General features: G+C 42.0%; 1 protein-coding gene across 1 annotated transcript; it reads right to left on the bottom strand.

Moving 5' to 3' along the window:
- Positions 1-4236: 4236 nt before the first annotated feature.
- lig4 (ligase IV, DNA, ATP-dependent) lies at positions 4237-7728 on the bottom strand. Its single transcript, XM_027156525.2, has 2 exons — positions 7568-7728; positions 4237-7414 (listed from the first exon to the last, which is right to left on the bottom strand). Exon 2 carries the CDS (start codon positions 7400-7402, stop codon positions 4646-4648), a length of 2757 nt encoding a protein of 918 aa, XP_027012326.2. The 5' UTR covers positions 7403-7414; positions 7568-7728; the 3' UTR covers positions 4237-4645.
- Between the last annotated feature and the right edge of the window lie 13834 nt (positions 7729-21562).

The raw sequence follows: 21562 nt of genomic DNA on the forward strand, positions 1-21562 counted from the left end.
GTGAGATCTATATTTTGTATGGTTTTCGAAATGTAGTTGATGACAGATTATTTTGTTCTGAATCAGGAACACACAGGTATTTGAAAGGACTTTAGAAACCGAGCAAAAGCTTATATATAATAGCTTATACCTGAAATTCTGAGCAACAACTAGATGACTTTTTATCGAGGCCACAAACACAATGTGCTACATTTGAAGCTTTTTTTTTAGTAAAGAATAAGGACTATGGACACATGTAGGCACTACGTACACTTTACAGGCAACAAAAACATAAGGTCTAGTCAGCACGGTGTGGTTAAATAATGTGTGCTTTGTTGTATTATGTTCTTGTAATAAATACAACACTGAACAATCAACACAAATGGATATCCTAAAACTGTGACAGTTCACCAAATTCTATTTTATGGTGAAATATTAAGTATGTCATTACTGTTAAGCATATGGTGGTTACAGCACATGCAGCGTGTAGCAGCAAAGCTACTGCAAAACAGCCATAACAAATGACAAATGTAGAAGCTTAATGTAGATCAATATACTGTAATGTCTAACCATAAATCTTGAGTTAGATTTTTCTTACATTGATTAGAATGGGTGCTTAAACAAGGACAGTCAGTCCAAACAAATGTAATCAAGAAATCTGTTACACAGACCTCCAGAAGCTGTTGTGAATAAAAATATATATTAGATTAACAGTCGTTGCTACAAATCATCCTATACAAATGTAATATTTGTGTACTCATTTATTCATTTCACTGATGTGTCACCCAAACAGTCAAAATCCACTCACTTCCCACTATTTGGAACAATTTATATTCAAAATCATTCAGCTGAGATCAAGAGCTTGACGCAGTGTTCACAATAATCTAAATTTGGGGGAGTTGGGATGGTGTGAAAACAAATCCACTGAGAAGATGAGAGAGGTGAGAGGAGAAATACCAGACTGGTTCAAGCTGAAAGAAAAGCTACTAACACACTCTACACTCTATAAAACACTACTAATCTTGAGGTAAACGAGCTATAACAGCATATGACTGCATTGAGTATCACTCCGGTCAGCTAAGAACCGGGACCCGAGGCTACAGTTGGCGCAAGCTCACAGAACCTTCATAGCTAAAGGCTGGAAAAAGATCCAGTGAAGCTGCAGAACAAGATGTTGCAGTAAAAGTCACTGAGATGATCTTTCCCCTTTCTGTTATTTGATATGAACAGTAACTGAAGCTCTTGGCCTATACAGTATCTGTAAGAATTTAGGCATTCTGCTGCTCCCACCTGATTGGCTTATTGTATGATAGCATGAACATGCAGGTGTATAGGAATTACTAGTAAAGTTGGTAAGTGTATGTCCTTGTCCAGTTATTCTGGGCCCCACTCCAAAGTTGATGATGATTATTATTACTTTATTATTATTATTATTATTATTATTATTATTATTATTATTATTATTATTATTATTATTATTATAGCACTGTTACTTCCAGGGGATGAAAGAAATTGGAAAAGGTCAATGCTGAGGCTTAATCATTCAGGAGATTGGTGTATCTTCAGCGTAGGAATTGGGTTATAGCTACAAAAAACTCTTAGCAGGGAAAAGGCAAAAGTCATTGTTCATTGCTAAGGCCAAGACAAAACTCCACATGATATGATGTCACCGCCTAGGATACAAATTTGACATAAATGACTACTGTCTTACAGTATATCCTTATGACTACTACCTTTCTATCCTTATATTTCTGAAGGTCTTGGTAGTAGACGGCATGAGCTTTCTCTTTTACCTCTTGTAGTTTTAAACATCTCTTGTACCTGGTTAGAGCCTTTCCTAGCTTTGATCCCATTCAACTTGTCCAGCAGGAATTAATAGGAACTGATCTCAGTTTATAAAACCATCCTATTACATTCATACATTGTATTAATCAGACCAGGTGTCTGCCACCAGGGAACCCCAAACTCTATATACGATAACAGAGCTATTACAAATCTGTCACTGAATAAATGTCCATTGGCCTGATGCAATAATAGCAATAAAAGCTGCATTTGGCAGCAGGCAGTACAGAGAGGAGCCAGTTGGACCAGGGCTGTGATGTAGATCTGCATGACAATCTGTACCTACAGTATGTACACCACTTTACAATGCAGTAATCCCACAAGGATCTGAAAGGCAACATAATGACTAACTGACACCAGTCAGGTGCTGTAGCTTGAATTATCTTTTACAAATAGACAGCAATTGTGTGTGCATGTAGGTATTATCATTTTTAATTCACTTTTCTTAATGGACTCTTCTGAAAATGTTTGGAAGTTAAATCTCTCAAAGAATCTCAAACAGGAGTTTAATTAATGACCAGAAATAAATAAAAGAACATTACGATTCTGTGCGTTTTACTTAAAGCTTTTATACATGAACGAACCTTAGAATATAGGAATGGAGTGTTAATTGAAGAAAAGCAGTAGGTGGACTCATCTCAAGAAAATAAATGTTCATTTGCAAGGCAAATCCAGTCATTATTAGTAAATGTATCCACGTGGGGTGCCTCATTGCTGTCAAAGGCATGCTGCCATTTCCCAGCAATTACTTCCTGGTGAGGCCCGGAGCAAAGGAACGTCTCTCTTCTGTCTGCATAGGAAATATGTCCAATTATAACTGCTAACTGATTAAGACTTCCATGACTGACAAAAATTAATCAGAAGCTTGAAATCGTTTTCCCCTACTAAAGGCTTGAGAAAGCAGCTTTTTTTTTTTTTTAAACAAAAATGTTTATTGATTTACTATTTTGGTGATGATATTTCTGGTAATTATATTCCTTTTAAGTAGTTTAAATAAATATTTTTTTATTAGAAATAAATTCTCAGTATGAAACACCCAACAAAGTTTTCCCTCTACAGATCAAAATTCCTTCCTCATCTACTAATTTGTTCTCTGATGCATGTTTTACATTTTTATGTAAAAGACAAGATATATATATATATTGCACTAATCTAGGATCTGTTTTTATTTTCCATACCCTAATCGTAATCTTAACCCTAACCCATCACACAGGTCACAGAACAGCAGGGCACAGAAAGGCAGAATGTAGCAGTGGAGTAAAAATGGCAGTGAAGACTGATGCTATCCCATGATACTGTACTTCACTGACCTTTTCTATACAGGAACCTTTCAGAATTTTTGTGATCCCTTCAAGCAAGCACTCAGGGAGCCATTTCAGCTCAGACCCCTGTTGTCCTCCTACCTAACAGCGGTGTCCTCACTTTCCTGTCCAAACCCTCTGGCCTCAGGATTTCCTCATTCCCCCTGGATTACCTTTATAAAGGGCTCTTAAGCTCCTCTGATCCCCCTCAGGGCTGTGTGTGTGTGTGTGTGTGTGTGTGTGTGTGTGAGAGAGAGAGAGAGAGAGAGAGAGGTAGAGCGAGAGAGAGAGAGAGTGTGTGTGTGTGTGTGTGTGTGTGAGTGAGTGAGAGAGAGAGTGTGTGTGTGTGTGTGTGTGTGAGAGAGAGAGAGTGTGTGTGTGTGTGTGTGAGAGAGAGAGAGAGTGTGTGTGTGTGTGGGTGAGAGAGAGAGAGAGTGTGTGTGTGTGTGTGTGGGTGAGAGAGAGAGAGAGAGAGAGAGAGAGAGAGAGAGATAGAGAGAGAGAGAGAATCACTGAAATTTTTAGATGATAAATGTTATTCAGTGCTTTTAAATGTAAAGTAATATTACGATTTTATTGAGAGAAAAGTCAGCCTTACTGTTAAGGAAATAATTAAATAAACATATACACAGATAAAGAGCTTCTTAGAACTGTATACTAAAAAGATATACTTGTTTGAACTTTATAATTATGACTGAATAAAATGAATCGATTTAAATCCTTCGCACGTACTCATTCATTTTTAGTAACCACCTTAACCTCCTGCTCAGGGTCATAGTGGTTCAGAGCTTCTCCAGGGAACACTAGGGCTTGGGGCAGAAGAACCCTAGCTGTGAGATCACAGGGCACCTGTGAAAAGTAGAGTAGACAATCCTTACTGGCATGTTTTCGGCATTAAACCGAGAACCTGGAGAACCATGCAGACATGTAGAGAACATGTAAAACAGGACCCTGGTGCAACTGTAACTGCAACGACAAGAAACAATCAGGAGGTCAAAGAGCTAGAATCTGTGTGATTAATAAATATAAATGAAGATAATCATGCTATTAAAACAAAAATATCATTTGACAATATTCACATGCCATAAAAGCACTACATTAAAAAAAAGTTCTCTTCTTAAGGCATCTTTCTGATCTTTATTCACAACAATAATTACAGTTATACAGTTATAGATTAAAACGTGTTTATTTATTATTATTCTCCAAAAGTCTTCCGGGAAAAAAAAACTAAAATGTCCTTGTTATCCTAGTGTTGTTCTCCATTAAAAATTAGTGACTTGCATACATGAGAACATATCTGTCTAAATAAACAGCATCATCTAAAATCTTCGATTGTTAAAAAATTAATAAAACTATAGTTAAAATACAATAGCTAAACAATGATTTTTCTATTCCTTAAAATTCTTTGCAGTCAAAGCAGACAGACGACCAGATGCGACATCGTTTTAGCATCAGTAATGGTGGGGATGAAGATTATTCTGAGATAATAAAGTGATGTGTCACATCATGCAGTCGTCTCTGCCTTATACAAGGTAATCGTTGTCATTAAGTACGTGACCTGCTTTAATAGAATCGGACACCCATGTTTCTTGAATGATCTTAAACTTCTTAGTAAAGAGGCGTCTGTGTGTCTTTAGCTCCAACAATCTACCATCTCCCTCCACAACCACATGTGAGATGCCTTCTTCTAGTTTTTCTGCTACGATGCCCCCATGAAAGCGAAACTCCAGAGCACGAAAGTCCAGACACGTATTCATAATAAGAGTTTCTGGATTTCCGATTACAGCACATGCATCGAAGTAGGCACGGTAAGGTCTGAACATGCTAGTGGGCAGGTCATCCAAGCCATAGTTCTGCTCTATTGAAGCTATGGATACTGCGCCCACCTCAACCGGCCCCATCCTGCTAAAGACATCCCTCAGCTGCTTCTCATCGGTGTCGACGTAGTAACTGTCACCATAGCAATCATACTCTTTTGCAAAGTGTTCCTTTGTTGAAGGTGACATGTGGATCATGTGTTGTGGTTGCCATGGTAGCACCTGTTTCCTGTCCAGACATTCCAGGAGCCAGGATGCCCATACTATGTCATGTTGGTTTGAACCGATAAGGTTCTTCACCCGCACATTTTCAATGCCTGCAATCACGCAGTACGTGTCCTTTCCAGGGTTCTGCACTACGATGCCTCCACAACGGGCCACAGCCTTCTCAAGCTCGGCTTTGGAATGCATGCTGCTTCCACTCATCACACAGAATTCCACATCTTCGAACATGTCGGTCTCTTTAGTGACTGTCGTCAGGTCTTGGGATTTGAAGTGGCCAACTATGTCAATGGTCTTTTTGGGCTTGGATGTGAGTTTGCGTTTCTTCTTTTGCAGCTCGTCTTCTTGGAAGTAAAGGTGCCTGGATGCCAGCTTGCCAGAGGCTTTATCACGAAACTGACTTAGCTCATCCAAGGTCATGCACTCATACCATTCTTTGTCCTCTCGGATCCTCTCGATCCTGGGGAAGCGCAGAGTGCAGTTGGTTTTGTACATGTCACTGGTAACAATCTCTGCCGCTTTGACTTGAATGATCACAGAGTTTCTTGGCTCGATGTAAACCTCTGGCTTCTCTGTTCCACATAAAATGCCAGCCGGAGGGCTACTCTTGCGATAAACTTTCCAGTGTTTGGCCAATTTCAAGCCAAGTTCATAGAGCTCCTTCATGGTGTAGCCTGATCCAACTCGACAGAGTGTATGGAACACTGTTGGCTTCTCTCCAGGACTTGGAGTTTCAGCAACAGCACAGAGAAAGTGGGACAACATTCCGCTCCGTCTGCCTTTTCCCCAGTAGCCTCCCACTATTAGCAGATCCAATTCATCCATCAAGCCATCAACATATTCAGGTTTGATCTTCAGCCAGCCTTCGCCACGTTTATCTGGCTTATAAATGGACATGGGGTCTTTGACCATGATGCCTTCTTCACGGTCGTCAATAGCTTCGTTGAGGGCATTTATTACTTCCTGTCTGGTTTTGGCTTCAGTGTACTGTACCAGCTGGATCCGGCCTTTGATGGGTGTGAAGACTGTCTGGAGAGTGTCATAACGCTTCACGAGAGGCTCATTTCCAAACTTCTGGTCATTAACAAGCAGGACGTCAAACACACAAAAGCATGCCTGCAAATCAGAGTCATCCACCAAGCGCTTGACATCAAATTTGCTGCCTTTTTGCATGAAGGTCTCAGTGGTGGGGTTATAAGCCATCATCTCTCCATCCAAGATGCAATTGATAACATGGGATTTAAAGACATTGTGGATATACGGTGTTAGGGAACCCTCTAGTGGTGAAGACCCAAACTGTTGTGTGTAATCAAACGAGTTACGACTGTAGTACTTGTATACATCCCCATCCTTATGAAGTTGAATCCGCTCACCGTCCAGCTTGGTCTCAATATAGAAAATATGGTTCCCCATCTGTTTCTCCACTTGGCGGATGTTGGCAACAGCCGCAAGCATGGGTCTGAATGCAGAAAACAGACTGACGGATACCTCGTTCAAGGAAACAGAGGGGTCATGTAGCTGTCTGCACACCCTGGCCAAGTCTGTAGTGACATTGTAGAGCTCTGGAGCATCTGAGTGAAAAACCTGGAGAACAGTTTCCTTGCTAATCCCAAGTTTCATGTCTTTCAGGATCATACGAATAAGCCACTTCTGTTCCAGTGCTGAGCTTTGAGTAATCAAATGTAAAAGGCTTTTCTTCACAAGGTCTTTCTGTTTGCTCGTATTATTCATAGCTACTGAATCCAAGAAGTCATTGACCTCTTTGATACTTAGATTACCCTTACTTGTGCATCTCTTTTTGAGGACAAAGTAAGCTGTAAGGGCAAAGTCTCCAGATTCTCCTTTGGATGTAGTAGGGGCTCTGTAATTGAGAAGTTTATTGGCCTCTGGCCCAGATTTTGGAAGACCCAAGACCTCAATGTAGAGCTTGGCTAACATGTTTTCTTTGATACCATAGGCCATTCTCTCCCTTTCGTAAGAAGGAACAATAAGACGAATGGCCGGGTAAAATGAATCTGTAGTGCTGGGATTATCTTTGTGTAGAGCTGCATGAAACCTTCTCCATGAATCTATGAAATCTTTTAAACATTTGGACTTGTCTGGTCGAGCTTTGGCTTTCTGGATATTCTCAAGAACAGTGCACAGGTCAAGAAATGGCACTTGTGCAGCAACAGATGTTTTAGATGCAGCATCACTTTTGGGCGTTTCCTCTGTTCTCTGACCTTTGGATAAACCCTCCATTGTTGACTATGTCTATGTAAGAAAAAAGGAAATAAATCATAAACAAACAAGCTAACTAACTAACAGACAGACACCAAACAAAATAGCCAGCTGTCTCGATCTCACAAGGACGCCATAATATACAGCGGGGGGAAAAAAACAACAAACAAACAAAAAACATCAAACCTGCGTTTGCACGAAGAACTGGCAAGAGGTTTACACGGCTGATGTCTGAACTTCCTCTACGTTTCCTTGTTTATGAACGTCATTTCCGGGTTGCCATGGAAGCCAAAATTAAACATATTACCGAAAGTCGTTTGTAAAAAAAAAAATAATAATAAATAGCGCATTTAGTTAAAATCTATTAAAATCTTATATTTTTGTAAGTTTGGGTAGCTACTAGATGTTTATTTTGAATGATAAGATACAAACTGGGTACTTAACGTCAATTACCAATTAATTAAATAACGTCATTACCGTTTCTTATCGAGGACGTGACGGAATGTGGTGTGTTCGAGCAGGAACAGTTTCAAGCGCCTGCGCACATTGGAAGTATATTCTATATTTATTTCATGACCTGCACAGATATTTTTCTAACTGTTCATCCGAAGGCAGTTTAGTTATTGTGTTTGCTTTTGAAATTTTTAGAGAACGTTGTACATAGAAGAATCGTGTGTTTTTGGACTTATTCTCAATAACCCCACTAAATAATTGTATGTTTTTTCTTCTTTATTTTCTGTTTCTAAACATTTTGTAGTTATACCTGGTTATGTCCAACAGAGGGCGCCATGTCCCTTTTTCAGATTTTATAAAGCATCACTAAGCCATCACATGTATTTCAAAATAAACACGTCTTTTTACGAGCAAGGTTTTTTGTTTTGTTTTTTATTAATTGTCTTTTTTTTAACAAATCGACAAGCTTCTCCACAAACAAACTTCTTACTTCTATTAGCTTCACACAGAACTGATTGTTCTTCACTTATATAATCAATAACATGTGGGAATATATGTCATGCACCAAAGATATAAGAAAAGTATTACGCTGTCAGAAACATAGCAGAAAGGGATGGCGGTACACAACAGGGATGTGTCAACATTATCGTTTATGAACAAAGGATGCAGAGATGCACTATAGGACAGAATTATTAAGCACATGCTTCATTTGGAGCAGCACCAAATGCTGAAACCTACATCTTCTGAAAGACCTTTATCCTGGTCAGGTCTGCGACCATATCCTGGGAATACTGGGTGAAAGGAATGAGTACACACAAGAGAAGTCCATCAGAGGGTGCACACACAATTCAGTTCAATTCGATTTTGTAGGGACATTGTCACAAAACAGATTACAAGTATTATAAAAAAAAAAAGATACATTTTACATTGATCCCTATTGAGCAAGCCTGAGGCAATGGCGGTAAACTCTCTGAAACGATATGAGGAAGAAACCTTGAGAGGATCCAGACTCAAAAGGAAACCCATCGTCATTTGGGTGACACTGGAGAGTATGATTATAAATCTTTTCCTTTTTGTAACTGTTTATGGACAAAAAGTGCAATTACAGTGAATATCCAGGAAATTCATTCTAGTTTTAACGTGAAATCGATCTTGTTGAACTCTTGGAGACTTGAGTGCAAAACTGTTCATATAAATTAAAGTCCAAAGCTATCTTGATGGCCTCTAAGTTGTATAACCTACAGCAATCCTTTGTATCTCCAGACTGTCCATGTCAGACATCTTCAGCAGCACATACATACGTACATTCATCTACTGACATGTTTTTAGGAGGTGGCTCAAGCAACAGGAAACCTACATGGACATGGCGGGAGCATGCACAGAAACACTACACAGACAGTAACCTGAGCTTAGGATTAATCCCAGGACCTTGGAGCTGTAAGGCAGTAACACTACACCCTCTGAACCAGCATACTTTTTAAAAATCACTGTCACAATGTTGGGGACCTTGTGTTTTTTTTTTTGTTTGTTTGTTTTTTTGGGGGGGGGGGGTATTTTCAGTAATCAGGTATATTTTGTATTTTAATCAGGTCAATCTGAAGTGTGCTGCAATTTCATTGAAAGGAATGTACGGATTGCTTCCCACAGTTCATCCTGATAGGTGGTTTATTGTCTGTGTGTGTCTGTGTCTGTGTGTGTGTGTGTGTGTGTGTGTGTGTGTGTGTGTGTGTGTGTGTGTGTGTGTGTGTGTGTGTGTGTGTGTCCACAAAAAAAGACAAAAATATATGATATTTGACAGATTTTACCTTGTAGGGTGAAAAGGTGGCAGGAGAAACTTCTCTTTTTTCCAGATTCAGACATGTTTAGAAGCCTGTTGAAGTATATGGAAACTCTACAAAGCTATTTTGACAGCACAGGAATTTATCAGCACTCTCTTGCTCATGGGTTAGGTATTCTTCACCATGACTTTGGGGTGTGCATGTCATTATGCAAAATGCACTATGCCAGGCAGTACAATAAGTATTATTCATGGCTTTCATGGTTCAACTGTGAAATACAAGCATGTGTGGCTTTTAGACACTTCAGAAGTAATGTTTCAGACATTTCTTTGCATATACTGTATATATTCTGTATGGAATGCTATTTTTTATGTAACCTATATGCAATTTGCATTTAATTCCTAACTTGAATACTTCATCTTATTTATCGTGTATTCACACTGCTCACATTTTCAGGAAATAACACAGAAATGCACCATCATATATACATGGATGGATGGATGGATGGATGGATGGATGGATGGATGGATGGATGGATGGATGGAATTAAGGTAATCAATTTATAGTAATGTCGTTAAATTAACAAATTTCATTTGTTTTTGGTGAAAGTGTCTTGGAAATGAGGACAAAGCTGTTAAATGAGCCTATTGGTTGAACAGTACTGCAAGACTGAGACTGCATTAATCATCAGAAACATTAGAAAAGAAAAGAGACAAACTCTGGTTACATTTGGGAGTTTTTTGGGGGCCAACAAAATTGTTTGAGTTTTAATGGAAGTGTGTGTGTGATTCATTTCTGCGTAAAGAGTTTTATTTTACTTGCTACTTACCTGACAGAACCTGTGTTCTGACCTGATGTTTTCAGTTATTCTTGTTTGTCACTTTTTCACTTTTGGGGCATCATCTGATTTCTTTCAGGTTATGATGTATTCATTCTTTATCCTAATCTGGTGCCTATTAGGGATGGAACACAAGTCCTTCACAGGGCACCAGACACACAAGCTAACTAATCCACTTACTGGAATGTTTTGGAAGGAAACCAAAGAATCCATAGGAAACCCACGAAGACAAACCATTTATGCCATTACGGTAATAATGAACTGTGAAAAGGTTAAGATTTGTCTAATGGAAGGCATTTTACAATTTTGAAAGGAAAACAGAGTAAACTTATACTACAACATCATTACTCTTATGATTGAGTGGTTCAGTAAATTAAAAAATATATATATTTGAATGAAAATGTTTCTTAAGTTTTGTGCAAAATTAATTCAAGTAAATATTTGTCTAAACCCCAACTTGCATATTTTAGTTACATTACAGTGTCAAATTTATTTTGCAAGTGTGCACAAGGGGTGATGTTTATTTGAACTGATTAATTACTAAAATGGTGGTATGTTTTAATTTGATTTACAGGGCATTTACAGAACTTTACTTATTTTATGTTTGTTTTTTGGAAATTCTTAAAATGAAAATAAGTAAGTGTAAAATTATTTAATTATAATAATACTTAAGTACAACATGAATATGCACAAATAATATTTAAGTATAGTAAAGAAGTACAATTATTCCCACTCCTGATTATTACTAAACACATTGGAGTTTTGGAAAAAAGGATTCCTTTAAAAGAATTTTGAGTTTTTTACCACTAGGGTGAGCCCCAATGCACAAAGAGAGAATGTGAGAGAGAGAGAGAGAGAGAGAGAGAGAGAGAGAGAGAGAGAGAGAGAGAGAGAGAGAGAGAGAGAGAGAGAGAGAGAGCAGCACATCACATACAAGCCTGACTTGTTTACACCAAATCTTCTGCAGCAGCAGATGAGGAACCCCCTCTGCAGCCCCAAGTCCACACCTCCGTCCCACCATTCTTATAGCTAAAAGGTTTCTATAACCTCCATGGTTTGTGGGTTTACGTGTGTAACATAGTGGAGCTGTTCAAAACTGACAAAAAGAATGAGCTCTGACCTGGAAGATGGTAAACAAATGACATCAGCAATCTTTCAAACAGAAGCAAACCATGTTTGAAAGGATTTAAAATCAGTGATTGTGTGTGATTCAACTCTGTTGTGTGATACACAAGGTAACTGTGACCTGTAGTTACTGTAATAGCCTAACACACATATTCACACACGTGAGCTACACTTTCCCAGAGTTATTGCAGTCGTAATCTTCACAGGATTACTCAGTGTTTTATGATTCATGTGATATCATTATTATTGACCAAAAAGGCTGTAGCACTTCCCAGCATCCATGCACTATTTGCTTGTGGACTGTGAGATCACTCTGAACAAACAAACTGGGAAATGTCCAGGACTGACGTGAGTGATAGAGTCATCAACCTGCCAATAACGGCAAAAACAAACCTGACCTCGGTGGCTGGATAAAAACAAGAACGTGATACAATATGTTTACTCACATTTACTTACTGCTGAGTCATGCTATCAAGAAGTATTATTTGTAATCTCTGCTTACATTTACTGACTCTAACCCTATATTTATATATTTATTAAGTCATGAAGAAAGTCATGTTTCTGAGTAGATAAACATCTGGTACCTATGATCCAATTCTGGATAAACCCTTTTAATGTAAATTAGTCTAATTTTGGGGCCCACATTTACTGTATTTTCCTTTTCAGCTGATGTTAGCAGAACGTTTAAGGAGCATTACTTTTCTACGAATCCGACAAGTTTTCTGAGTGTTTTGGGTACATTTTTACGTTTCCACATTGCTGCAAGATTTTTAGTCATTAAAAGAAAAATACATTATCATTCTGTGCCAAATTGGGTAACACCATTAACAACTTTTCTTTTTGCTTTTAAACCATTGGATATTATTTATTTTTGCAGCATACAATAGCACAGCTGAATTAAATTTTTTTAAGATAGCAGTTCTGACTTAAGTTATGGCCACAACATTTATATCAGTGTGTTCATTCTAATATGTAATTGTTTCTACAGTAATGGATGATACAGTAACTCTTTACATAATCTAAGGCAAGTAATAAAAATTTGTCAAAATTTTTTTAACAAAGTAAAATGTAGTCATAGTACATGGTGAAGACTTTCAGTCTGGATATATTTCTTTATCATTTATAAAATGAGTCACCAGTGTCAGTAATTTGTAACAATCACAAAAGTACATTTATATCTAAAGCAGAGACTTCAAGACAGAGAACAGTGGTGAGGAGTGATTACTGTCAGTAAGTAAGTCTGATAAGAGAAAAAAAATCACTTTGCGACATGCAGTTAATGGGACTTACAGTATACTTATTGATGTCAAGTAAACAGTGTAACACCATCTGTGCTCACATAACACACTATAAACACATGCACGTATACAGTAACCTTCCCTTCTAAATTTAATGTGTCTTCTCACAGGCTGCCCTATTGGGCCTGATAAACAACACAGAGAAACGACAGAACTGCTGCAAGGTCGAAACTGCAATAGGATTTGAGCATGTGTATGAACTATCTATGTGTATGAATTCCCATTTGTGAAAACATAAAAAAATATTTATAAACAATTATTAAGTCTTTAAAAAAGATCCATCTTTATATTTCATTATATGCACAGTTTGAAAGAGAGAAAAAGACATATGCAGTTGACCTTGACACACAGATATCATTAATATGATAATTCAGTCATCTGGTATATCTGATCATAAGCACAATTTAGGGTGAATATGGGGACAAGAGCCATTTCTCATCATAAACACAACTTGAGTAACTTCACTGAGCAATAAGGTCATGGCCTTTTCTGACCCAGCTCTGTGTTGAGCCTGTTGCTATTACATCAGAGATAATCCTGATAGGAAAGCTCCAAACACTACACCCAGCTAGCATGCAGGATGGTTATAACAGCAGTTTCTTTTAAATAATGTGTCCCAAATATAATATCTTGGCCAGAGTCTAGGTTTGCCTAGCGAAACCACTCTTTATTTATCCTAGTCAGGGTCATGATGGATCTGGAGCTTATCCTGGGAACACTGTGAGCAAAGTGGGAATATATTCTGTATGGGATGCCAGTCTGTTGCAGGACCTCACCTGTACTCGCAGGGTAATTAAGAGAATCTAGAGAAATCAGAAACAACCCACATAAATTGTGTAAATGGGCAAGTCGTGGCCTAATGGTTAGAGAGTCTGACTCGTAATCCTAAGGTTGTGGGTTCGAGTCTCGGGCTGGCCACTACTGAGGTGCCCTTGAGCAAGGCACCGAACCCCCCAACTGCTCCCCGGGCGCCACAGCATAAATGGCTGCCCACTGCTCCGGGTGTGTGTTCACGGTGTGTGTGTGTTCACTGCTGTGTTTATGCACTTTGGATGGGTTAAATGCAGAGAACAAATTCTGAGTATGGGTCGCCGTATGTCACGTCACTTTTTTTTTTTTTTAAATATCGAAAGAATGTACAAAACTCCAGACAGACAGTGACCTGAGCTCAGGATTCACCTATAGTACACCTGTTGCCCAATCTTACCCTCTCTAAACCAATCTGGATTTTTATCAGTCTTTATCGATCTACTGTAGACTTTGAGAATTCCATCAACATTACAACTGCTGTAATCATCCATGGCCAGGTTGTTGCCTAGTTTGTAATGTCTGTTAGTGACACAAACATCTAGGATTGAATGTAGGGATATTCTCAGTGAGGCCCAAGATGATTTTAGTTTAGGTCAGAACAATCTGAATGCTTCCCACCTCCAAATATACAATGTAGTGTCACGGGGTAGCCTTATTATCATGGAGGGACAACTGTGGACGTTGTCCCAGGCCTGAGCCAGGTGGAACATGACACCATCTACTTACATGATCTACTTGAGCAAGATAACTGGGTCGAAAGGTAGCTCAGTGGCACAGAGGGTGACAATAATGCCTCACAACTCCTCAGACCTTGGGTCAATCCCAAGCTGTCTGTCTGGAGTTTCACATGTTCCCTGTGTTTCCTCCAGGTTCTCCATGTACTGTATGTCTCACCTCCCAAAAACTAGCTGTTAGAATAACTGGGTACAATAAACGATGCATGCTGTGCTGCAATGGACTGCCATCCAAACCAGAATGTATTCTCTGATCAGAATGAAGCAGGCACTAGATAAATGAATGAATAAATCTTGATCAACAACATTTATTTCCCAGCATTATGCACACAGGGCCGGTTCCAGAGTAGACAACTCTGAAGTACTCTTACATATCATGAGCACTGTGGAGGAGGTTGAAAATGTTCTCATGCTTGCTTTGCTTCATTAAAAGAATCTGAATCATCTCGGCTACTGTGCCCTGCAGCTACCAAGTACTGTGCAAGACCAAAGAGTAGTGACAAAAACAGAGCAACTACAGTACATAGGGTCATAAATCACATGCCCTCTCTTTTCTCTCTCTGTCTTGGTCTCTTATTGTCCCTGAAACCAGGTCAGTACATAAATCCTCTCCAGTCTGTGACACAAAACATTCAGTTTTTGAGTTGGAATTATGTTTTTGTTAAAGCCAACAGCAGTGTCAGCTCTGTTTGCACTTCTGTCCTCCTTTTATCTAAAGTACTGTACAGTATCTCCAGCACATAAGACCACTAGATAGAGCAGTGGCTTGAAAAACAATTCATTAAGACTGTTCTAATGACCATGGGAATGTTAATACACAGCAATGTCATACCATATTGTGAAACACTGTTATTAAAGGATGGTATGAGAATGCCTGAAGAATAACTTGAGACTGAATCATCCACAAGTCATTCCCTTGAAGTTGTGTGCAGCTATGTATAACTAGAATAAATAGCATAGTGAACAATTATGTAGGTTAAAAGATGAGTTTGATAGAGTTTTATGGATCTTTTGTCCTGTGTCATGTTTTAACAAGTTGTCTGAGACCTTCTATGCCTATTATCTTTCCATCCAAAAGCATTACATTCAACAGTTCAGTTCAGGTTTGGCTTAGGGCACAATACAGAAGGTTATGAAAGTTTTTTTTCTAGGTCGACAACCAGATTGTTGAATGCATAGAATGATTATGCATGCTTACTACCAATAAAAGTTACAAAGGTCTATACCAAGTTTTAAAGTTAATAACCTGAGGACCAGCAATGAGAGGTGGTAAGATCTTAATTATAATACCTTCTCGATACCTCTTCTTTTTCCTCCAACACATTCTGTCCAGTCACGCACATGCAAACACACACAGCATGCAAAACAAGACCTGTTCGGCAAAAATAACCACATGTGGGTGGTTGTCTTTGGCGCCATATTAGTCATTTTGAAACCAAGAAATGCCTTTGCTTAGTTGGCACAATTATGCAGACCGACTGCTTCTGCATTTAGAACACAACTTCATGCCTTTAATATCCAATAAAAGAGCAGCCAATGCTAAGTTTAAAAGAAGGAAAGAAAACATGGCATAGTGAGCCCATAGTGAGGCTGAATTATGAAATGAAGGGACTTACAGTATCATTTCTGTCATTTAGCAAACTTTCTTATCCAAAGTGACTTACATTTTATTTCAATTTATACAACTGAGCAATTGAGGGTTAAGGGCCTTGCTCAGGGGCTCAGCAGTGGCAGCTTGGTGGACCTGGGATTCTAACTCATGACCTTCCGATCAGTAGTCCTACACCTTAACCACTAAGCTACCACATCATCATCACATAGAAGAAGGCTTAAGGGCCTGATCTTGCCTGATATCCGTATTCAGTGCTTGTTTTACTGTGGAATAAAATCTACACTATGCTAAAAGCCCTACAATGTGTTCCTAGTAAATGTACAATTGCATTTACTGTAGATCCACATGGCAGAGGCAAGTTGGAATGAGGTGAATTGAGTTAAAATACATCGGAGACATATTATGAGTTCTTTCTTCACATAGCTCTAATTCCATAATAGTAGAACATGACTGGAGTGAACAGACTGATCTGTATTTGCATGCTTGGGATTTTAAACTGAGAATATGCTGTCCCCGATGTTGTCAATACCAAAACACACACAAGCGTCTCTCTGCACTAAAACTAAATGTGTAAACCAAAAATATTAATACTTTTCTTCCATCTTGTTTACTCTACTCAAGTTCTTCTACTATAAACCATGTCTTCATCGGCTTCAATTTGTTCACAGGGGCATTGTCATGATGGAACATGAGCCTCTTAGTTCCGGTGAAGAGAAATTACAATGCTACAGCTTACAGCGTTCTAAATATGTGCTTCCAACTTTGTGGCTTATGGAAGAACCACATATTGGTGAGAAAGTCACATGTCTACAAACCCAATGCAGGGCACAATCACACACAATCACATGCTTGCATGTCTTTGGACTGGGGGGAAAAAACTGGAGTACATGGTGGAAACCATAGAGGAAACCAGGAATTGATCACTAATCACTAATCCAACATGTAGCAAATCTAATATAACAAAAAAAAATCATATTCTTTATTTATAAGCAGAAAGTTACTGATTACAAATGAGTTTATGTTCTCATTTTTCACAAATTGCCTCACATGAGCTGGGTGACCAATTAAAGGAAAAATCGGAATAAAAATTGTAAGGTTTTGGGGCCACCAGAGCACCCCCAATGTACTCTCTAGATTCTATTTTTCTACTCATCCCGAGGCATCCAGTGATTGTGCCAGCTCCAGTTGTGTTCCACTTCTTGAAGATCGGAAACTTTCAAAGAGAAGTTCCGAATTCCACATGGTCTCTGAGGACACCAATATGTCTGTGTATATGACTGTAGAAATGAAATTATTCGTAATAACACTGTCCGGTGTTTATAACAGTTAATATTCACACCCTCCAGTGACACCAAATGAAGATGAGGTTCCCTATTAAGACTGTTTCCTCTCAGAGTTTTTTCCTCTTCCATCTAAGAAAGTTTTTACTCACCTCGGTCACCTTAGGCTTGATCATTGGGGATAAATACAAACACATTTAAACATAATTATAATATTAATATTGAGTGGGGGGCACGGTGGCTTAGTGGTTAGCACGTTTGCCTCACACCTCCAGGGTTGGGGGTTCAATTCCCGCCTCTGCCTTGTGTGTGCTGAGTTTGCATGTTCTCCCTGTGCCTCAGGGGTTTCCTCCGGGTACTCCAGTTTCCTCCCCTGGTCCAAGGACATGCATGGTAGGTTGATTGGCATCTCTGAAAAATTGTCCGTAGTGTGTGTGCCTTGCGATGGGTTGGCACTCCGTCCAGGGTGTATCCTGCCTTGATGCCCAATGACGCCTGAGATAGGTAGTTCGGATAAGCGGTAGAAAATGAGTGAGAGAGAGTATTTGTCACGAGTGACACGGTGAGACAACAGGCGAGTGCGGATCCAAATGCAGTTTTTAGAGTTTTAATCGGCCAATACACGAAACAGAAAAACAGTCAGGCAGGCAACACAAGGCAGAACACAGAACGAACAGGCAGTGGGAACATCGAACAGAAACACACTACATACCAACACCAACAACGACCAACAACATTGAAGTGAACAGACAGAGTATATATGGTGAACGAGAACCAATCACAAAACAGAGACAGACAAGGACTAAGACAAAACACCTGGGGAAGAGAATGAATGTAATTAGTGTCCATGGTAACAGATAGGTGGGCGGGGTCAACAATTAACATCAGGGAAAGACGGCAGACAGAAACAAGTGGAAAACACAGACAGACACATTACAGAGCCCCCCCCTACGAGCGGCTTCCAGACGCTCCCAAGTCCACAAAACCCAGTTCAGGCGGGTGGAGCGAAGGCGCAACCAGGGTGGGAGGGCGGGTCGGGTTCGTGTAGTGGTGGCGCCCGCCGAGCGGGAGGCCGGGGTTGCACCAGCCGAGCCGGAGGCCGGGGCGGCGCCGGCAGAGCCGGAGGCCAGGGCGGCGCCGGCAGAGCCGGAGGCCAGGGCGGCGCCGGCAGAGCCGGAGGCCAGGACGGCGCCGGCAGAGCCGGAGGCCAGGGCGGCGCCGGCAGAGCAGGAGGCCAGGGCGGCGCCGGCAGAGCAGGAGGCCAGGGCGGCGCCGGCAGAGCAGGAGGCCAGGGCGGCGCCGGCAGAGCAGGAGGCCAGGGCGGCGCCGGCAGAGCAGGAGGCCAAGGCGGCGCCGGCAGAGCAGGAGGCCAAGGCGGCGCCGGCAGAGCAGGAGGCCAGGGCGGCGCCGAGAGAACAGGAGGCCAGGGCGGCGCCGGGAGAACAGGAGGCCAGGGCGGCGCCGGGATAACAGGAGGCCAGGGTGGTGCCGGAGGCAGAGCCAGAGACCAGAGCAGGACCGGAGACCAGGGTGGTGCTGGAGGCGGAGCCAGAGACCAGAGCAGGACCAGAGACCAGGGTGGTGCTGGAGGCGGAGCCAGAGACCAGAGCAGGACCGGCGACCAGGGCGGTGCTGGAGGCGGAGCCAGAGACCGGAACGGAGTTGGCAGCCAGGGTGGTGCTTTGGGCCTATGAACAGGGACAGGAGGAAGAAGGGCTGGCAAGTCCAGCGAAGCAAAACACAGGAAAACAGAAACATGCATAGGTTCAGGCCAGGCAGAGAGTTCAGGTAGTTTGGGTGTCATGACGTCGACCGCGTCCTCTGACTCAGTCATTTCGGTCGACCCGGCGGATTCGGCTGGTTCCGTCGACCCGGTCGGTTCCGTCGACCCGGTCGGCACGGCAGGTTCCATCGACCTGGTCGGTTCCGCGGGTTCCGTCGACCTGGTCGGTTCCGCGGGTTCCGCCGACCCTGCAGGTTCCGTCGACCCGGTCGGTTCAGCAGGTTCCGTCGACCCGGTCGGTTCCGTCGACCCGGTCGGCTCGGCAGGTTCGGCAGGTTCCATCGACCCGGTCGGTTCCGTCGACCCGGTCGGTACGGCAGGTTCCATCGACCCGGTCGGTTCCGTCGACCCGGTCGGTACGGCAGGTTCCGTCGACCCGGTCGGTTCCGTCGACCCGGTCGGCTCGGCAGGTTCGGCAGGTTCCATCGACCTGGTCGGTTCGGCAGGTTCCGTCGACCCGGTCGGTTCCGTCGACCCGGTCGGTTCGGCAGGTTCCATCGACCCGGTCGGTTCGGCAGGTTCCATCGACCCGGTCGGTTCGGCAGGTTCCTTCGGCCCGGTCGGTTCCGTCGACCCGGACGGTTCTGCAGGTTCCGTCGACCCGGTCGGTTCCGTCGACCCGGTCGGCTCGGCAGGTTCGGCAGGTTCCATCGACCTGGTCGGTTCCGTCGACCCGGACGGTTCTGCAGGTTCCTTCGACCCGGTCGGTTCCGTCGACCCGGTCGGTCCGGTCGGTCCGGCAGGTTCCATCGACCCGGCAGGTTCCGTCGACCCGGACGGTTCGGCAGGTTCCGTCGACCCGGTCGGTTCCGTCGACCCGGTCGGTTCGGCAGGTTCCGTCGACCCGGTCGGTTCCGTCGACCCGGTCGGTTCGGCAGATTCCATCGACCCGGTCGGTTCCGGCGACCCGGCTGGTTCCGGCAACCCGGCTGGTCCAGCTGGCGGCTTAGGGATGCCGGCCGCCCGAGCCGACCTCATCGGGGTATCCGCCAGTTTGGAGACCAGCCGGTTAGCACGGACCTCAGCCGAGCTCGCCGGTACGGTAGCCATGGGAACTGGCTCAATCACGGATGTGCACGGGACTGGTCTGGGCGGAGGCACTGTGGAGCATTCGGGCGTCCGTGGCTGATTCCACTCTGTGGCCCACGGATCCCGATGCTTGCTGCCCCCCCCCAAAAAATACTTACGGCCGGCTTCCGTCTCTACAGTGCTCACGCTCAGCGTGGACCCGTCCAGGAGCAACGCCAAGTTGACGAACTCCGAGAATGTCTTTATTTCTCTGGTAGACGGCATCAAATACCGCAGGATCTCCCTTAGTCCGTGCTTAAAAATGTCTTTGAGCGCCTTCTCATCGAAGTTGACCTCGCTGCACAGGTCCAAGAATACCTCCGTGTACTCCTCAACTGGGGCGTCCTCCTGACGTAGGCAAAACAGGAGTTCTGCTGGATCCATTGGGGTTGGTCGTTCTGTCACGAGTGACACGGTGAGACAACAGGCGAGTGAGGATCCAAATGCAGTTTTTAGAGTTTTAATCGGCCAATACACGAAACAGAAAAACAGTCAGGCAGGCAACACAAGGCAGAACACAGAACGAACAGGCAGTGGGAACATCGAACAGAAACACACTACATACCAACACCAACAACGACCAACAACATTGAAGTGAACAGACAGAGTATATATGGTGAACGAGAACCAATCACAAAACAGAGACAGACAAGGACTAAGACAAAACACCTGGGGAAGAGAATGAATGTAATTAGTGTCCATGGTAACAGATAGGTGGGCGGGGTCAACAATTAACATCAGGGAAAGACGGCAGACAGAAACAAGGGGAAAACACAGACAGACACATTACAGTATTAATATTGAATCTTTGTATAAACCTTTTTATACTTTTTGGAATAATGTCCATTGTTAAAAGCGCTATACAAATAAATTTGAATTGAATTGAATTGAATATATAAATTTTTACTGAGCATTCTTTTTTTGCAGACAAGTTGGACACACTTCACATCCTATAATGTTGTTTGAGGTGTTTTCCTTATCATGACCAAGCATAAAAGACTGGCTCAGTAAAACATGCTACTATGTGAATGACCACCAGTTAGCATTATGCAACTGATTATACAGTAGCTGGAGGAGATCTTTGTGGCTTTTAGGCTCTTATTTCCTCTTGTGGATAGAATTTCAGTGAAGTTCCACAGATCAGAAAATGGTGAAGTCTTTTTGTCATTTTGTGGTTAAATGAGCATGTGAGAATAAAATTAATCACCTATCTTTGATTCCCTGCGCCAACAGTATGAATTATCAGTTTATCAGTACGATGGATTGGGTTCTCCAATGTGGAAATTGCTCACAATGTCAGAACATTAAAAATCCCTGTAGATTGTTTAAGGTAAAACCTCTGAGGTAAACATGAAAACTAAGTCTATGATTTCATATATTTCATATTCAAACTTGCCTTTTT

The sequence above is a fragment of the Tachysurus fulvidraco genome, chromosome 18 (assembly GCF_022655615.1).
Source record: "Tachysurus fulvidraco isolate hzauxx_2018 chromosome 18, HZAU_PFXX_2.0, whole genome shotgun sequence".
Classification (NCBI taxonomy): domain Eukaryota; kingdom Metazoa; phylum Chordata; class Actinopteri; order Siluriformes; family Bagridae; genus Tachysurus; species Tachysurus fulvidraco.